The 20471-nt window shown below is 41.9% G+C and overlaps 1 protein-coding gene across 3 annotated transcripts; it reads left to right on the forward strand.

The window, feature by feature from the left end:
• The first annotated feature begins 2208 nt into the window (after positions 1 to 2208).
• On the forward strand, positions 2209 to 17726 carry RD3 (RD3 regulator of GUCY2D). Of its 3 annotated transcripts, XM_081856598.1 has the most exons (4): positions 2209 to 2445; positions 4296 to 4377; positions 16122 to 16443; positions 17395 to 17726. In XM_081856598.1, exons 3-4 carry the CDS (start codon positions 16148 to 16150, stop codon positions 17690 to 17692), a joined length of 594 nt encoding a protein of 197 aa, XP_081712724.1. In that variant the 5' UTR covers positions 2209 to 2445; positions 4296 to 4377; positions 16122 to 16147; the 3' UTR covers positions 17693 to 17726. The 3 variants fall into 3 exon arrangements, with proteins under 3 accessions (XP_081712724.1, XP_081712722.1, XP_081712723.1); XM_081856596.1 differs by lacking the exon at positions 4296 to 4377 and having other exon boundaries at positions 2211 to 2445; XM_081856597.1 differs by lacking the exons at positions 2209 to 2445; positions 4296 to 4377 and adding an exon at positions 14778 to 14924.
• Positions 17727 to 20471: the final 2745 nt, after the last annotated feature.

A 20471-nucleotide genomic window follows, 5' to 3' on the forward strand; every position in this document is an offset into this window, starting at 1 on the left:
GGGACACCATGATGGAAACCAGAGCGCATGGAAATGCCATTTACCCTCCCACTGTAGCAGTACATATTTATCTACTTGCACTGGTGTGCCTTCAAACTGCTAGATTGGCAGGAGCTGGCATACAGCTACAGGAGCTCACCCCGTCACAGGGATTCGAACCACCGACCTTCTGATCGCCAAACCAAGAGGCTCAGTGGTTTAGACCACAGCGCCACCTGCGTTCCTGATCTGTAGGCTCATCTGTAATTTCCTGTTGGCCGTGTTCTACAAGGCTGTTCAGGGAAGCATTTAAACAACCTTGACTGAAACATATTTAGCTGCGAGGTGTGATTTTATGTACAGTACTGTATATGTATTTTAATGGCTTTATTTGGCATTGGTTGTTTTATCAAGTCACTGTTGCCCACCCTGAGATTCTATTCTATTTATTTATTTAACAAGGTTTCTAAACCGCACAAACATCAAACTCTCTAAGTGTTTTCCATAAAATATAAAATACACATGGGAGAATCTAGATGGAGGGTAAGAGATTATATATATTACACACACACACACAATTTATTTATTTATCCATTGCCTTATATCACAACGGTCTTAAGGTGACTTACCATAAATACAGAGAAGCAAATATATAAATTGCATGGAATAAAATGTGATCATACACTGATTCCCAACAATTAACCCCAAATTCCTTCAACAGACATTCAACGTGTACCTTTGCTACGCAATGTTACCTTCTCTCAGCTGCTGTTTAGTTTGCATTGTTTTGACTTACATTGTTCTTAAATTTTGTTTGATTGTTCTGGAGCACACACCCCCCCCCCCCACAGTGATCTGTCACTCTGGGCGTCCTGAAAGCAGAAGAACTGGATATTCAGTAATAATAACTGTTTCTTTCCCTTTTATTTTTTACAAGTAGGTGCAGAACATTGTATATGGACCCGTACAAACGTACTGTGTGTATGCAGTAAATGAGTTTCCAACTGCTTATATCATTAATGTCCAATAATCAAAGACCTTGGATAGGCTTGCTCCACAGCAGAAAATGATACACTTGGGGGGGGGGGGAATGCTTATTTATTTATTGGATTTGTGTGCTGCACCTTCCTCTAAGGAGCACAGGAAGGCAAACTAATCAATCCTAATACAATTACAATCCATTTAAAAAACAGTTTAAAACAAGCTTCTAAAAAGCAATTAATAATGATATATACACAGTTGTATGGAGAAGCCTTAAAACAGAAAAAAAACCACATGGCAAATGCTGGTCCAGTAAGGATTTGTTTCGAGTACAAATCCATATAAACTATGTGTCTTTTAGTGAGCAGGCTTAAGACTCACATAGTCTTGAATTCAAGTCTATGATCTATCCCTGCCATCAACCCCATTATGTAGCCTCATATTATTTCATACCCTCCAACATTTCTCCAATGAAAATAAGGACGTCCCATTCCATAATGATAAGTTTGCTATTTTTACCCTACACATCTTACTGGGTTGCCCCAGCCACTCTGGGCAGCTTCCAACATATATAAAAACATAATAAAACATTAAACTTTTTTAAAAAAATGCCTATACAGGATTGCCTTCAGACGGCTTGGAGGTTGGATAACCCCATACCCTCCAACATTTCTCCAATGAAAATAGGGACATCCTAAGGAAAAGTGAGACATTCTGGGATCAAATCAGAAACTGGGATAGCTTCTCTAAATCTGGAAAACAGGGACACTTGGAAGGTCTGTTATTTATCCACTTCGTTACTGCTCAGCCTGAGTTCCTTCTGTAGGGGGAAAAATGGACAAATACAGATGTGGGTCCTTTTGAGGGCATCTTAATTATAAAGCACACATAAACATACTGACAAGTTTTGTGGTTTTTTTTGCCAATATCACATATTGGCTAGCATATTGGCTATTCATATGGCTAGCACTGCGTGCATCATCTTGAGCAGCGTGAGGGATCGCTTTCTTTGCACTCCCCGCCCCCACTGGATTTCCCCAGGGCACATTTTTGCTTCACTTGGACGGCCCTCCAGAGCAGAGCGGGCCGGCAGCCTTTGCTCTCCCCGCAATGCTTTCCCTGCGTCTCTCGCTCGCCCTCGCTCCGGGCCTACTCCTCCCTCCTCCTCCCGCCATAAGGGACAAGCGGCTTAGGGCGGTCGGTCGCTATAGCGACGGCCAATCAGGAGCCCGGCGAGGCGGGGCCTGGCCGGGGAAAGTCGTTGGGCGCGCCCGGATTATGCGGGCCAAAGGAGCCTGAGGCGGGCGCCGTGAGGGAAGACTCTCGCCGGTTCGGGCGCCAGGGGCGGGAGAAGGCGCTTGAGAGCGCTGAGGGAAGGTTCCCTCTCGCCCCTCATCTCCTCAGCAGAGGGGCGCTTCGGGTCTTCGTCCTCCGTCGGGTTGGATTCCGGGGGGCTTCCTCTCAGCGCCGTCCGCCAGGCACCAGGTGAGGAAGGGCTGCAGCCCAGGCGCGCCTCCTGAGGGGGAGAGGCGAAAGTTTGGCAAAGCGCGCGCCTCACTTTTCGGGGCGGGGGGGGGGGGGCTTCGGGCGCGTTTGCGTCTGCTTAACCCCATTTCGCCCCTGGCGGGAGGCTCACTTTGCAGTGAGTCCGGCTGGAAGTCGGCGGCGCTTGGCTCTGAGTTGCGATGGAGCCGCTCGGTTCCACAAGTAACGATTGGATGGAGCGCTAACAAACGCATCTGGATTTCTGTAGGCATAGAGAGAGGCAGGGGCGTAACCGGGGGTGGGATGGAGGGGTTGCAGCTGCCCCATGCCAAATCAAGTAAATAAATAAAAATGCTTAGCTAGTAGAAAGATTTTGACAGGTTGTTGGTTTTTTCCCTGAGCACCCGGGGTCAAAAGAAAGTACAGTGGTACCTCAGGTTAAATACACTTCAGGTTACAGACTCCACTAACCCAGAAATGGTGCTTCAGGTTAAGAACTTTGCTTCAGGATGAGAACAGAAATCGTGCTCTGGCGGCGCGGCAGCAGCTGGAGGCCCCATTAGCTAAAGTGGTGCTTCAGGTTAAGAACAGTTTCAGGTTAAGTACAGATCTCTGGAACGAATTAAGTTCTTAACCCGAGGTACCACTGTAATTTGAAACAACTGTTGTTGAGACATTCCGAATCTGCTAGACCGAGGATGATTGACAGGTGGGTGTCCTGTCCCCCCCCCCTAAATCCTGACTACAGCCATGTATAGAGGGTGTTTCTGGCTGCAACTGCCCCCCCCCCCCCGCTTTGAGGCACATAAGTGGGTATTGCCTACCAGCTGGGGGAAAATGATGTATTTTTCCTTACTTTCCCCAACAGGTTGTTTTAAACACTGCTAGAGTTCAAAACACCAACCATCTGTTCCAAGGACATATTAATGTCTAGCAATGCGTGTGCAAATATACAGTGGTACCTCGGGTTAAGTACTTAATTCGTTCTGGAGGTCCGTTCTTAACCTGAAACTGTTCTTAACCTGAAGCACCACTTTAGCTAATGGGGCCTTGCCGGAGCACCATTTCTGTTCTCATCCTGAAGCAAAGTTCTTACCCAAGGTACTATTTCTGGGTTAGCGGAGTCTGTAACCTGAAGCGTATGTAACCCGAGGTACCACTGTACAGGCTATACACCCCATGCCTTGACTCTCTTCTCACCATTCCTGAGGGGCAAGTTTGAAAGATGGGGAATTTAGCCGGAAGTAGAGTTTACCTAAAGTTCCTTAATGGGAATTATGGCAAAATTCTGAAGTCATGATTCACAGGCCAAAGCTCTTTATCATCCAACATCCACAATATTGCACCAGTGCTCTCTTAACTTTGATAAGAGCTAGTATTTGGTATTTGAAATAAACATACTGTAGTTTCTTTCTTGAATCGTCAATAAAAAATGGATAAATATATCTTCAGCTTCTATGAAACTAAAATGTGTTTTTTGTTCATTTGGTAGAAAGTGATAAATCTGTAGGTACTGTTAATTCTTGAATTCAGTAACTGCAAATCTAAAATGGGGCTTTTTGATAGGATTTAAATCATGGCTGTTCCCCTGTAAATAGTGTTTAGCTCCAATAGCGTTTTTGTAAAGCTATTTATAGGAATCTCCAAGATCAGCTCATGCTGCCATGAGAATGTTGCAAGGTAGAAATTATTTGTCATGTTGTCAGGAAAAACTGCTCTCTATTACATACTCTCAAAATATTATCTGGATTGAAAATCTGTCATTTTTAAAGGAAAATTCAATGGTAAAACAATGCATTGAAACGCTGATGGGACCGTACTGGCTTGATCTGTTTTTTTGTTTTTTTAAGAAAGCTATTTAGTGCAACGGCAACCAACATGGTGTCTTCCAGATGTTGTTAGACTACAGGTCCCACCATCCCTATTGGCAAAGTAAGAACACAAAATATATAATAAAGCAGAAACAAACCAATAACTCCTTCTCCCACAAACACGTTTAAAAGGCCACAGAATGTTAATCAGCCAACGTCTTGGTTATAAAGAAATGTTTTCACCCTGGCACCTAAGAATATATAATGAAGGCGCCAGGTGAGCCTTCTTGGGGAGAGCATTCCATAAACAGGGAGCCACTGCAGAAAAGGCCCCTTCTCATGTTGCCACCCTCTGGACTTCTCATGGAGGAGGCATCAAATGATTATTGCAGTGTCTGGATTGGTTCATATGGGGAGAGGCGGTACTTGAGATATAGTGGTCCCGAGCGGTTTAAGGTCTCATAGGTAAAAACAAGTACTTTGAATTGAGCCCGGAAACCAATTGGCAGCCAGGGCAGTTTTACCAGGATTGGTGTAATATCCTCAAACCATCTTGTCCTGGTGAGCAGCCTGGCTGCCGGATTCTGCACCAGCTGAAATTGCCAAGCTGTCTTCAGAGGTGGCCTTGTGTGTAATGTGTTGCAGTAATCTAACCTAGAGGTTAACAGAGCATAGAGGTTGGGTTTCAGGGCCATCATCCTCAGGCAGCATGGCCAATGGTCAGCATTGGTGGGAGCTGTAGTTTTAACAACACCTGGAGGGCCACAGGTTCCCCAGTCCTGGGCTTTCTAGATGGTACTGGAATGGCATGGGTAGTGGCTCGCATGTTTCCATAGGAGCAAATGAATCAGCCCTCTGAAGGATGACATTTGGGAGATGTGATGGTACTGATCCCAGGCATTCATTCTCCACCCCAGGAGGTGATCAGAAGTATTAAAGCTGTCAGCATCATCTTGTGTTTGCTGCTTGCGTGCAGAGAGATATGTGGACAGCCTGTCCCTGGGTATAGTGATCTTTGGATACTTACTTAGTTAAAACTTTTTTATCCCACTGTTCAGCCAAAGAAAATCTCCCAGAGTAGTTCACAAATATCAGTAATAGGACAGCTCCCACCCTCAGATTTGTAGCCAAAGACATGACACAAAAGGAAAAGGGATTAGGAGGGAAGAAGGAGCAAAAGCAACATTGAGCACTAGTTCTTTGCTTCAGAGTTCTTGTAATCACCAGCTCGAGTAGAAATTTCTAGAAAATTATGACAACCATGTTTATGAGCTGAGCCAGTAGAGAGGCGTTGTACAGGCAACAACTGTTTTGCATGGGGGTTATGTTCCTGACCCCCGTGTGTGTAAGCCTATGCTGCCCCCTTTTCCTGCCACTTCTGGGTTGCAGCAGTGCGTGTACACACTCATCAATTGGTCATTGCCTGTCGTCTCTTCACTCTCTCTTTCTGTGCTATAGTTTGAGGGAATGATTTCTCCATTAGCTATGTATTTAAATAATTTGCATGCGTTCAACAATATATATTTCAAAATAACAATAAAAACTATGTTGCTTTTTTTTAAAAAAAAAAAAAGGTCAAAGTGTAGCTTTTTTAAAAGTTTCAGTCTGAGATAAGGAGTTTTACTGGTTTCAAAGCTTCTTTGGACAGGTGTAATTTATCTAACATATTGATTATGTCCAAGGTGCATTGAAAAATCATATCACTTTTCTGCAGTGAATTTGCCGCTGCCTTCATACATATTCTTGCATGGTATGATAGTACTGGGGGAGGCACAGGATTCCTGGGAAGTAGGCTAGAACCAGCAGGCCTTATCCTCTGAAAAGATAGGATGCAAATGAGTTTAACAATAGTTTAGTGGATCTTTTGCTAAGCAACTTGGAAGTTATGCTGTTTAAACAGAGAAGCATGAGTTTCCCTACCTGACATTTTCCTACTCCATTTTTTTTACTGTTCCAACTGTTTTTATCCGAATACGTTTCCAGATGTGTGCAAGGATGAGGGTGCACCTGGAACCTTGAAAGAGGGAAATATAGCCACAGGGAGGGTTCTGGAGAGTAACAAAGTGGATGCAGAAAGGGGATAAATACATACATAACTGCAGCTTTTCCACTCAAAATCACAACCACCAAAGCTGCTTTTCTGAAACCAAAATAAGTACATTGGATCATTTCCATGTATTGTGTTGTTTGCCCCTTAGCCTAAGGAATTCCAAGTCACTATATATTGTGGCATTGCTGGAGTCCCAGAGGATTTTGGTGTTGGTAGACCATGTGGGTAGTTGATCCGTGGCTCCAAGGGCTATAAGCTTCAATGGAGTGCATTGCTGGAATTCTTCTCAGACCATCATATCCCATGGACTTGGGGGGATAAACTGATTTAATTTCATTGACTGCAAAGGGATTACATCAGTTTAAACTGGAATACTTTGGCATAAGTGGGTCATGGAAAGGTCTGAAGATAATTCCGAACACTTCTGAGAATGCTTTGCTTCACATTTAAGATCTAATTGATGTGTAGTTAAGCTATCTGGAAAAGGGAATTTTGATTTTGACATGTTGGGCATAAATCACGGGTTGGAACACAAGAAACTGCCTTAGTCAGGCTATTGGTCTATCTAACTCAGTGTTGTCTACATTGTTTGAGAGTTATTAATGATAAAGTGATTTCCAAATTGTACAAATTGTTATTAGAATGGGAAGTGAAAGAAAAGCAGGTGAAGTCGGTGATTCACTGGGCAAGAGATATAGGCCATAATACTGAAATGGGCTCATGGGAGAAGTTGTGGAATGTAGACCTAAAGTTTACAGCATGTTGTACACTGAAAGGAAACTACATGAAAACGATGTATGGTTGGTATTTAACTCCTAGTAGATTGGCAAAAATGTATAAATCAAAATCAAACACATGCTGGAAATGTAAAGAAAAAGAAGGTACTTTCTATCATATGTGGTGATCTTGTAAGAGAATAAAAGCTTTTTGGGAAATGATTTATAACAAATTGAAAAAAATGTTTAAGATAACTTTTAATAAATAAACAGAAGCTTTCCTGCTGAGGATCATTGATACTGAGATACCAAAAGACAAAAATAAAAATAAAAATGTTTATGCATGCTACAACTGCAGTTAGAATGGTTTTTGCCCAGAGTTGGAAAGAAGATGTAGTACTAACCAAGGAAGAGTGGCTAATTAAATTAATGATTATGCCAAAATGGCAAGGTCAACGGGTGTAATAAGAAACCAAGAAGAAGAAGAAAATTATTGAAGATTGGGAGAAATTTGTGGATTGTTTGAAAAACTCATGTATGCAAACAAGCAGTTAAATATATTATTAAGAGAAAATAAAGACTAACTTAATGTAGAAAATGCAGTATGAAAATTAAAACTAAAAAGAAACCACAAAAGGAGGGGAGGGAAGTCAAATATATGTGTATTAGAAATGTATGTGATTTGTGTTTTTGTGATTTGTATGTTTGTAAATATTTGAAAAACTGAAAAATAATTTATTTATTTTTTAATAAATGTGTTCCTACACTGACTGACAGTGGCTTTCCAGGGGAATGGAGATGCCAGGGATTGAACCTAGGACTTAGAGCAAGCAAAGCAGATGTTATATCACTGAGCTATGGCTCTTATATTAGAACAATATACTTTATTAAAAGGGCACATAAGTGGAGACTCTTCTTAATTTATGACCAGCATGACAGACAAACTCCTTATAGTTTGCAAAAAGGTAGTGAAGGGTGCCTAACCTTGCTGCTGGGAGGAAGTGGGAAAGTGCTGGATTCGTCATTTCTCATTTATTTCACACAAAGTGCCAATCCCAATTGCATGTTATCCCGCAGTGTACCTTTGATAGTTCACACCATGCACGGTATCCCAGGTTGGAAATGGGGAGGGTGCCCCCCCCCAATTTATGGTTCTATGCCAAAAAAGATGAGGTGGTTGTTGTTTTTTTTAAAAAAGCTCTAGAACTGCAGAGTCAAAAAGAGCACTGTTATGTCACTCTGTGGTTTCCCAGAAGCACTTTATTGCACAATGCCATGATATTGTGAGCGGAAGTGCATGTTATGAACATCATGCAGTGTGTGCTGCTTGGTGACACTGGTCATAGCATGTTTGAAAAGGCCTTCCAGATGTTGCTGGCCTAAAACTCCCATCACCCCAGACTATTGGCGAACATCTGGACTGCACAACAGTGGCTACTCCTACTGTGGCATCAGTCATGATGTCATTCTAGCACTTGGTATAGAAAATTACCTTTTCAATGTTGACTGCTTTTTGGAAGTGGTTGCATTGGTGGTAAACTCTCCAAGCTAGTTGCCAAAATGATGTGATATAGGAGGTCTTTGCGTTATAGCTGTGATGATGCTATCCCACGGAAGCTGTTGTCAGCAATCTGAGCATGATGATTTGCTGTGCTGAGAATGAGCTCCTGTTTGGTTGTTCTTGACGAAAAGATACCGGTAACACGTGCTGTTTCCCAAGCGGAAGTTGGTCCAGTAGAAAAGATCACCTCCTTAATAACGTTATTAAGTGGAGTGCAGTGGAGACATGCTCTGTGTGAAGAGGTCTTCCCTGTTCAGCTCTTACAAGCAATTTTAAAAAAATGGTTGCATCAATGTTCACTGTGTATGTTAAGTCAGGTACTTCAAAGTCAGCTACTGTTTGAGATCAAAAATTTGATGTTAAAACCATGCTACTGATAAAAAGGAGCTGCATACCCTGGGATTTGCTTAATATGTATCTCCTCATGAGTATTATCATTAAATAGTTCTGAAAAAAACTAAGTAACTCTCATTATAAAGAAGCCTGGACAAGTGGTGTACACAGTAGTCAAAATACAATATGATATTTTCCACTAACAGTAGAGATACAAATGACACCCCCCCCCCCAAAAAAAAAAAGAACAGAAGGATTTGAGAGCTAAATTTGGATCCTTGACTCACCACTTTGTAACTATGGATTTCAATTAGAATAAGTGAGGATTACAACTGGATGAGTCAATAGTGTATCTTTAGGTTTAACTCCATAATCCCTGGTACTGGAAGCATCACCCCAGATCCTTCAGATTATATCAAAACAGCATTTTGTGATGCAATTAATCTTAACATATGTTAGTCTTCTTGACTGTCTTTGGATTTCTGCTACAGCAAAAGAATTGTGAAGTCAGTTTTGGGAAGGGCTATAGCTGAATGGGCAGTGCAGACTTTGCATGCATAAGGTTCCAGGTTAAATCCTTAGCAACCTTGGGTAGGGCTGGGAAGGACTCTTGTCTGAAACACACACAAGTGTTGGAGACTCTTGCCTGGAACACTGAAAAGCAGATACCGGTAATTTAGAACTAGATGAACCAACTTGGGCAGCTTCCTTTGCTCCTAGCTTTTCCTTTAACCACTCTCCTGTTATCTATATCTTAGCATGTTTCAAGTGTTTAAATCATGCCATATACTTTATCTCAGTAATCTACAATAGTTCTGTGTGGTATATCGGTAATATTATCTCCTTGTTGTAGGTGGGGGAATGGGAACCGAGAGAATTGTGGCATCTTGTGAGTTAATTGCTGAGATGAGATATAAAATTGTGAGTTTCTTACTTGAAATTTTTGTTTCTATGTAGCACAAGCTTGTACATATATGTATCTGTTTTTGGCGATTCCAGTCAGCTTGCACTTAAAGGAAACATTGGTTTATAATTATTTTGGCCGCTGCTGACACCACAGGTACACTGTATAATAAGAGCACTTTGGCTATTTTTCATCGTAAAAAATACCTTTGGAGAGTGGCGGGGAATTTTTAATAGAAAAGTGGTAGGGAGGAGAATGGTTTAAATCTTTACCTTCCCATAACTTCCCAGCTCCAAATCTACCTCCCAAAGATACTTTTTACAGGGAAAAGTGGGTTTGGGCTTTTGTTGCATCAGACAAATGAAGATTTTTAATGAACACAGTGAAAATACCTTCACTTGCATAGTAGTAGAAGCTGATTAAGTGTGTGGAGAATCTGCAAGACTGCCTTCTCTCAAGATTTTGAAGAATCAGCTCAGCTACTATTGAAAGACAGCTAACACCTGTGGGCGTACCAAGTGGTCATCGGTATAATGCATCGTAACTCGAAGTAACACTTTGGTTCTACTATGTGGCATATTGAAATCCACCCTTTTCATATTAAGGCGAGCCTTTAATAAAAACTGCACATGAACTTAAACAAAATTAGTAAGATGTTTTTAGTAAGAAGTCTATGAGAGGTTGGCATAAACATAGCTCTTGAGTCTGGGCAGATGACTGTGTTTTGCTTTAATAAGCATGCAGTGTGCTGAATTTTATCACAAACATTTAGAAACAAAAAGAAAAACACTCCCTTTTCAAAGGTATTGGGCAAAAAGATTTCTTATCACCATTTCTATTCTAATAATAATAATAATAATAATAATAATAATAATAATAATAATAAATTTTATTTATATCCCGCCCTCCCCAGCCGAAGCCGGGCTCAGGGCGGCTAACAATAATCAAATAATCAAATAATCACACATTCAAAATATTCATTATAAAAATTAAAATCAAATTAAATTAGTGGCAACCAATTAAGCAATATTCTGTGCAGGTTGCCAGAGGAGGGAGTCAGGCTGCGCCCTGACCAAAGGCCTGGTGGAACAACTCTGTCTTGCAGGCCCTGCGGAAAGATGTCTCAGCTTCTGTTTATTTTTACTGGTATTACCCTCTCCTGAATCCACAGCTAGGGCCATCACTTTATTGGATTACAGCGAATGTCAGTTTGCATCAGCTGAAGGCTGCTTCTGATGTTGCATTTTAAATGTATACATTACACTGGGGAAACCTGGGCTTGTCACTGAGTCATCTGGGCTCCCTGACAAGTTCACAGGAATGATTTGCATGTTTGCAAATCTTTTTGTAATGTGTAGGCTTTCTTGAAGATTTTCCTAGAAAAGTTTCTACTGTCATAAATCCTTTGGGATCTGACCTAGCATGCTTTGCTTAATCTTTATATTTGAAAAACAAAACAAAGAAGTATGTTATGTTAATTCTTATGTTTTGCAAAAATATCTCAACTGTTTCAGAGAGCCAAAAGTAGTTTGATACTTGGTTTGAGTGGGGAGATCAGTAATACATGCTTTCTGTGGCCTAAATGCTAAACCTAGTGCCCTCCAGATGTTTTCAACTCCCAACTCCCATTGGTCACAGGATCCAAAACGTCTAGAGAGGACCAGGCTAAAGAACGAAAGCTGCTATATTCAAACAAATCCCATGTTTCACTTAGAAATGATTATTACGCTGTGGGCATAAATATATTTGCTTCCTTGGGGACAACCACAACTTTTGACTGGTATTTTGCCAACTGAAGTTGCCTCAATTTGACTGGTATTCATTACGTTCCTAATTAACTTTATGAAACAAATGCATTTCTAAATTGAAACATTTCTGTGGGGGGGAATTTAACAATGGAAAGCTTGCCACCTCACATCACTGTGTGCTTTTTAAAGACTATTTTAAGCCCACTTTTCAATCATGTTATTTCATTATTCACACTTTTTTACATTCTCTAAAAAGCACCAACCTAAAACCATCAACACACACCAAGTAGTCTTAGGGTTACTACTTCAGAAGTGAACATGCACAAACTTCTGCCCTGTAACATAAATTCTCTGGCCCCTGGCTCTCCATTGTGTGTTTCTGCTGCCTCCAGAGTGGTAAGGAAGAAAAAGCATGCAATCCCATGTATTTTACCATGTGCTTATTACACGGCAGGAAGTTTATACTTGTACCTACTTCTGTTCCTAATGTACCTACTGTGAAATGCCGCCTCTGACATGTATGTTGCTGACCACTTTGGGAAACTGCTGAACACATATCTGTTGTCAGTAGTGTCATGGACTCAGTTGCAGTGGAAGTGGATTTCTGGAATTGTAGCTGAGAGAAAAGCAGCAAGGAAGAAGACTGGGAAAAGGAGGGTGAATCTCCCCTCTGCCTTGTTCCCACCTAGCTGCAACTTTGTAGTGGGGAAGCAGAGCCTGAGTCTTCTTTATATCATGTGTAGTTTGTTAAGTGCAGTTCCTGACCTGGGTCTGCTTGAGATGGGTGTGCTTCAATAGCAATCAGAAAGAGCACCAAAGATTGTGCCATGTTGGTTCCTCATCCTTCAAAACATGTCCTTTTGCACTGCCATGCATCCCACACCACCCACTTAAAGCTATTGTCCTTGCTCTGGTTGTGGACATTGAATATCTCTTATGTGTGACAGTTCTTTCAAGAACCAGCACCTTTTTTAACAAAGGAATGTCTGGAATGGCATTTACCGTAAGTGTGTTTAAAATTGTCTAAGAAAAGCCTTGGACGATGACTCAGCTATAGAAACTGCAGCACAATGAATGGGTGTTATGCAATTCTCGGTGTTTATGATGGCATCCAAATCTGCTTTTATAACATAATAAATGGGGACCCACAACAAAACGTTGCAGTAAATCCCAAGCCATTAATATTAGTGCTCTTCTTCAGGTCTCTAAGCTGTCTGGAGCTTTAGTGCAGTTTGGAACCTGAAGAATGTAGAAAAAGATACCGTATTTTTCGCCCTATAGGACGCACCTTTTCCCCTCCAAAAATGAAGGGGAAATGTGTGTGCATCCTATGGGGCGAATGCAGGCTTTCGCTGAAGCCTGGAGAGCGAGAGGGGTCGGAAAGCTCTCCGCAAGCCTTGTGAGCCCCCAGGAGTTCCCGTCGGGCTCCCTAGGCTTGCGGATAGCAGCCTTCATCTCGAAGCCTGGGGCGCGCTGCACAGTGCACCCCAGGCTTCGGTTCCCCGACCTGGCTTGGAGGCTTGCGGTGGGGAGAAGTGCGCTTTTCCCTTGCGCTAGCCCCACAAGCTTGGGGGACAGCGGGGAGGCTGGTGATGGGGAGAAAATTTATTTTCCATCATAGCTTTGGAAACAGTTACAGATAGGTAGCCATGTTGGTCTGCCATAGTCAAAACAAAACAAATTCCTTCCAGTAGCACCTTAAAGACCAACTAAGTCAGTTCTTGGTATGAGCTTTCGTGTGCATGCACACTTCTTCAGATACACTTCTTCAGCTTTGGAAACAGTCCTGTAAGCTCCCATTTGTTTTTGTTACTTAGTCCTTACTTACAGAAAAGCCACTGTGTGTAATCTGATGATTAGCCCCACAGTGAATTTTAAATTAAAAACACTAGCAGAGCAGCTCTCATGAAAATCTGTGGTGTCCCCCATGAGAGCAAGAGAATGGAAATGGGGCCAGCTCACTAACTTCACTGTGATGAGTTTCCTGGAACTGAAAGGAGCAGAAAAAGGAAGAGGGGACTTTATATTGACACAATTCATCTCTGGTCTATTACTGCTGCCTGTAACTGTTTACAGGGCTCTTGGACTTTAATTACTTCCTTGGAAAGCAGAGGCAAAACCTGCCTTACATATATCATCCTAACTGAGTATCCAGTCAGTGAAATTGGCTCTTGAACTGCAACTCCACTTTGTTGTCTTTTATACTCCAATCTGACATCATCAGCATCATTGACCTAACCTGAATTCAGACAAGGTGGAGGTACTATGTGTTGCAGGATTTCAAGCTTGGGAGGTTGGTAGAAGCCAATTTTGGACAGGGTTGTTCTCCCTTGGAAGGAGAACTCCTTGACTCCACTATGCCCTAGTGGCTAGGAGTGCCTATTTCCAGCTCTGGCTGGTTTGCCAGATATAGTCATTCCTACACAAGGAAAGCTTGGCCACAGGGAGCCACAGGTAAAGCTTGGCCACAGGTAACCTCCATGTTGGACTATTGCAACATGCTCTGTATGGGGTTGTCATTGAAGACAAGAAGCTGCAATTAATGCAGAATACAACAGTGAGGCTTCTGGTTGATGTGTCTGACTGAACATGCATTACGCCAGTCTCGAAAGATTTGTGTTTGTTACCTGTTAACTACAGAGCCAAATTTAAGATATTAACACTGAAATATAAAGTCCCAAATGACTTGGGTCTCAAGTAGCTGGTGCTTGCAAGTGCTCCATTGTCATGCCGGCTCCATTGGCTCTATACTAGCTTTTGGATTAAAAGGTGCTTCTAGTCTTTTAAAGTCTTAAATGGCTTAGGACCAGGTTATATTAGAGGCTGCTTGCTCTGATATGGGCCTGATATGATACTGAGATAAATGTTGGAGGCTTTGCTCTCAGGCCTGTCTTGGGAACCTTCTCTGTCATGATGCCTTGACCAGAAATACCACCCCAGCTGAAATTTGGTGGGCTTCCTCTTGTTGCATTTTGTGCCAGAATTTTTAAATTTCATTGGGGTTTCTAATGTTCTGACATCTGGTTTTATAGCTGCTAGTTTGAATATATAACATATTTTACTCTTGGCTTCCAGTGGCATTTAATTTCACTTTGTTTTAAAGTGTTCACATTTTGCTATTGCTTTTAGAAATTGTTTGCCTGCATTTTTATTGATGATGATGATGATGTCTAAATTCAATCAGGAATAAAATGCTTGTTCCACATGGCAACCTTGTATCAGGAAGATTATGTATTGAGATTAACCAGGAGGATTTTCACATGACCTTTTATTCAGCTGCTGATTGTCGAGGCTTTCTCTTGCTCCCATAACATAACTGAATGTATCCTGTCGGATATCAGTTGGAAAATAATAGGGTCATATAGCATTGTTTTTCTTCCACCACCCCTGTAGCCCTCTGTCTCTCAGCAGATACTCCCAAAGGTCTATACATTTCTTTCATTTAGATCACTGGCATAATTGTTACCATATTCACATCCTATGTTTTCTCACACTGAAGGACCACTTATCACTTGCTGTTTGGGGAGTGTCTGGCTGTTGTGGGTCCTAAGATCCTCTTCTTACGCTGCCTGAAAGGCAGGGGGAAGAGGGTTGGGAAAAAATGCACTTCCTGCAAAAGGGGCTTCTGTTTTGGTGGACTTTGGTCATCTTTACCTGAGCAAAGCAAAAATTTGCCCCCTTCCAATGGATCTTCTTAATTATGGATCTTGGCACCCTCTGTGGGGGAACCACCCGCATGACCCTAAATCCAGCAGGGGAAGATTTCTGATTTCACAGATTTTTTTATTTAGTATTTTATGCTGTTGCTGTTTTGGGGAAGGTTTGTACTCGCCAAAATGTCACATTTCACTGCCAAAAAGTAAGGACCCCCAAGGTGAGAGTTCTATCATGGTAGAGCCCACACTTTGCATGGTTCCTGGTTCCAAGCCCTGCTTGGAAACACCCAGGATTGAAAGACTCTGATCTAAAATCCTTAAGAAACATTAGCAGCCTTCCCCAACCTGGTCAGATGTTCTGGATTACAACTCACATCAGCCCCAGCCAGCATGGGATTTGTAGTCAAAAACATCTGGTAGGGGAAACATCTGGAAGGGACTAGGTTGAGGAAGGTTAGTGAGGACAGTACTGAGTTGCCATTGGTCTAACTCTGTATAAGGCAGTTATACTATGTTGCAGTTACCGGCATGGTGAAGAGCCCACAGCCTTCATTTTCACATCATTCCCTCTTACTAGAATAAAGTTTTTCCATGTTCTAGGTAGAAACAGCTGAGCAAAAAAACCCCAAAACCAAAAATTTTGGTCGCAAATGTTTTTATGCTTCATGTCAGAGAAGCATACCTTGTCTGGTGGTGTAGCAATAAAACTAATAGCTATGTGCTAAGCAGGGTGCAGTGTGGTTTCAAATGGGATGGTGGACCAATTTGATAAGTGTTGAGATTCCTGCATTGCAGGGGGTTGGACTAGATGACCCCTGGGCTCCCTTCCAACTCTACAATTCTATGATTCTATGGCAAAAATGAATGTGTATCATCTTTCTTTTTGCCCTTTTACAGTGTGAGGGGCCAGAGCGAGAGTGAACATGTCGCTGTCTTCCTGGTTCGGGTGGAATGAACCCCCCAGTCGCATTTCTCAGAGGAGCCCAACAGAAATGGTGATGGAAACTCTTATGATGGAACTCAGCTGGCAGATCAAGGAAGCTGAGAAGCAGCATCGGGAACGAGAGAACGAGTACCGCAAGATAAAGACAGGTGTTGACTATGGGTGGCTAGTTAGCTACCCCAAGCACAGCTACGATATCAGTCCAGGGGAGCGTCTGCAGCTGGAGGACATGTGCTCCAAAATACATCCCTCCTACTGTGGGCCCGTCATTATTAGGTATGCTGAGGTCTTATGTCGACCTTCTCTGGTTATGGCTGTATGCTCACCAACAGAAATGGAAAATATACTGATTTTCCCACCTTCCACAGTTTGTAAAGTTTCTCAGAAGCATCATAATGCTGTTGCTGTGGGTTAAGAGACTGAAGATCTCAGTTAAGTGGTGCTTGAAAGGGAGTGACTTGAGCTTTGCTGAAAATATTGGTTCTCATTTTCTCTTAAAATCCAGTTTCACATCCTTATGGCTATGCAGATGAAACTCAAAGTGTATTGGCAATACTTGGTGAAAGATAGCATAGACCTTGCTTCTTTGTTTGAGTAACTGAACTGGAATAAATAAGGGAGAATACCAGTAATTTGTCTTTTACAAACATGGGTGAACAGTACAGAAGCAATGCAAATGACCTAACATTGATTATGTTTGTGTGAATGCAGCATACAGCCTGGGTGTCTTGAGCTATTTTGAGAGCCTTCATGTGAATAACTTGAAAGAAGTGCATAATAAATCTTTTCCAAAATCTGTATTAGGAATATAGCTTTTATTAGGCCATCTTGCAAGCTCTCCAGGAATTTGCATCGGATGGTAACCAAAGCAAGGTGGAACAAAAAATAAAATAAAATAAAAAATTGGTGGTAAAGACATCAATGTCTGTAATGGATGTAGTAAATCCTTTAGAGGTGATTCTATTTCTTCATCTCTCCTGCAAAAACATGCATCTACCATACCTGGTCATCTGAATACCCCATTATTTAAATGGCAAAAATTTGATTGGATTAATAGCTGTCTATTATCCATTTGATGAATCAAATATATTCTGATTTTGGAAAAGGGATCTTATTCTTAAGGGGATTTTGGTTGTTGTAACTATAGATTAAAAGAGCAAATATTTGTGCCTTAGGATTTATACCCCAGGTTATGAATTAGTTTTTTGGCTTCTTTCCTCCCCATAGATTTCGGCAGCTTGTTTCTGAATACGAACCAGAGGTCTCTGAAGTTTCTCGGCTTTTTCGTTCCGTTCTCCAAGAAGCCATGGAGAAGAGCAAAGAGGAAGAAGAGGCAAAGAAGCTTGCAAGACAATGGAACACAAAGCACAAAACCAGCCTCTCTCTCATGACATTCAAGTCCCGGGCCAGGATTCTGCCCTTCAGTAGTGACATCAAGACCATTTCGGAAGATGTTGAGAGGGGCACCGATCCAGCCAGAAGGGCATGGAGCATGCCTGAATTCAGGAGCACCAAGGACTACTGACTCTATTTATAACACTCAGATTTTGGGAACAGACCATCTTATTTATGTATTTACTTATTTATTCATTTTTGTGTGTCTTTTTCCTATGTCCTGTTGTCCCTTCTTTTTTTGTTCTGTGGAGAGTTCACATTGATTGCTTCTTAGGCTTCTTTTAACCCATGTAACTCTCTGTGTGTTCCTGTTTTCATATGGACTGGTCTCTTAATATAAACAGCCAGCTTGGTGCACTATGGGATGTGTGACAAACGCCAAACCACTCAACCTATTTTGCTTTAAACCGAAAAAGAAGCCCAGAAAGAAGTTGTGAGAATCAGCCCTGTGTTTCTGTTTTACCCTCTTTTATAAACATCTCTCTCTTTCTTTTTCTCTCCTGATGCCCACAGTACTGCAACTGATGTACATACTCTTTGGACCACACACCATATCAACACCAGCCATACACTGAGCAGCATATCAAAGGGTCCACAAACACAATTGCCATGCAGCAGGTAGTCAGCACAAAATAGGATAGAAGGGGATTTCTGACAAAAACTAGAGTGGAAATGGCTGGTGTTCGCTTATTTGTCCCTTGTCTGGAAGAAAAATCAGTCCAGTGAATAAAGGTAAAGGTACCCCTGCCTGTACGGGCCAGTCTTGACAGACTCTAGGGTTGTGCGCTCATCTCACTCTAGAGGCCGGGAGCCAGCGCTGTCCACAGACACTTCTGGGTCACGTGGCCAGCGTGACGAAGCTGCTCGGGCAAAATGGCACCAGAGCAGCACACAGAAACGCCGTTTACCTTCCTGCTATAAAGTGGTACCTATTTATCTACTTGCACTTAAGGGTGCTTTCGAACTGCTAGGTGGGCAGGAGCTGGGACCGAACGATGGGAGCTCACCCCGCCTTGGGGATTCGAACCGCCGACCATGCGATCGGCAAGTCCTAGGCGCTGAGGTTTTACCCACAGCGCCACCTGCGTCCCTAAGTCCAGTGAATATGATTAGTATTTACTATTGCTACTGCTTTTGGCCCACAAACGTAATTGATTATCCCCTGCCCACAATTTGTATTGTTTTACATTGAAATGAATGGGGGGGAATTATGTAATTGGAACATAGTTTACGTCTTTATGTATGTAGGTAAGTACTTCTGCCACAATGGACAGTGAGACAAAGTAACATAGCTTTTGGTGGAATACGAATTGCAGTGGAATGGGAAGCTAAGCCTGACTGGTTATGATGGGTTACCAAGACCAGCCAATATCAAGGTGACCCCTAAGCATGTTATTACTCTTTTGGATTGCTGTCCTCCTCAGAAAGCTGTCATTACACGATCCTAACCAGGCATATTCCCCATTTTATAACTGGCCACTTCTGTGTAGACAGGAAAAATGGGCCCTATTCTTGGGGTGGGTAGGGATTAAGATACCCATGCAGACACTTCAGTGCTGTTGATCATGAGGCTGTACTATGGAGGGCTTGTGCAAGTGCCTCTGTTTCTTGTTGTCGGTAGGTCTTTAAAGCTAGAAAGAGCTACTGGCTGTTATGCTAGAAGGAGAAGCGCTTTGATGTGCTGTTTCCATGGTGCAGCTCTAAAGCAGCTGCTGTCACATTTCAAATCAGAATTGGAAATGTATTTGAGCTTGTGCAGGAGAACTTTTCAGCTGGGTGGTGTTTTTCTTCTCCATGAGAAGGAAATGTGCTTATATTTTCTGAATGTTAGACACTTGTTATGCATGAAATATGCCCAGTCTGTCTACCTCTGGATGACAAATTGCAACCCTGGCAAGAAAGGGCTGGAATTATTTGCGAGTAGCTTAAGATAAATCCAGAGGATAACTTTTAAAGATAGGCCCTTAGCTTATAGCAACATATTTGCTTGGGCCTAACTATGTATCTGTACACAAGGCACAATCCAGACAAAGTTGAATTCTTTTCAGTTTATTTAGTTTAATGCAGAAATACTTGGAAGCAGGTAAAAAAATTCTATTAGTATGGCATGAACCAGCCAGTCATTCTATCTTGTGTAAATGGTACAATAGGTTAATTGACTAAAGAAGCTGTTTATTTGGTTTGTGTTCCACTGGAAACTAAGACTATTGACTCTTGATATCTGAGCTAGCTGGTTTCTGAGTTGCGATTGCTTTCAGGCAACTCTTGTTAAGTGAATGGGGTACTTAAAGGTTCAGAGGGCTTTGTGTTTCATACCTTATGCCACTGCCACCTGGACCCTTTTATTTTTGCTAAGATTTCTCCTGGAGTGATTTTGCTAGCTTTTGGGATCTGTCTATCTATCTATCTATCTATCTATCTATCTATCTGGATGCACTGTACTAAAGAATTCTCACTCTCTCTTACACACAAACTTTCCCGAAGACACCAGCAAACTGCATTATTTTAATATGAAGCAAACTCAGGGTTTCCAAATGCCAGATCCAGTTTGAGCTGGACCATTTAAACTCAGTAGCAGAGAAAGAGACCCAAAATATTTTGACAATTGTACAACTGCTATGCCACTTTCTACACCTATGAATATTTATTTGTTTATGGAATTTGTATACTGCTTTTCCTACGTGAAAAAGAAACTATGTTTAAAAAAATACTAATGTAAGGGCTAATGGGATTAGCTCTGTTCCTCCCTGCTTGTGTTCTCCATAGCCCACAAAAGTGCTTAGACAGTTGGGGAGATAGTGCCCCAGATGAATTATCTTAGGCTATGGTGATCTATATTTGATAGAGCATTTTTAAAAACTTGTGTGTTCTCATGTGGTATCTGTCCTTTCTACTGTATATGTACATGT

This window comes from Podarcis erhardii (assembly GCF_964252035.2).
Source record: "Podarcis erhardii genome assembly, chromosome: 3".
NCBI lineage: Eukaryota > Metazoa > Chordata > Lepidosauria > Squamata > Lacertidae > Podarcis > Podarcis erhardii.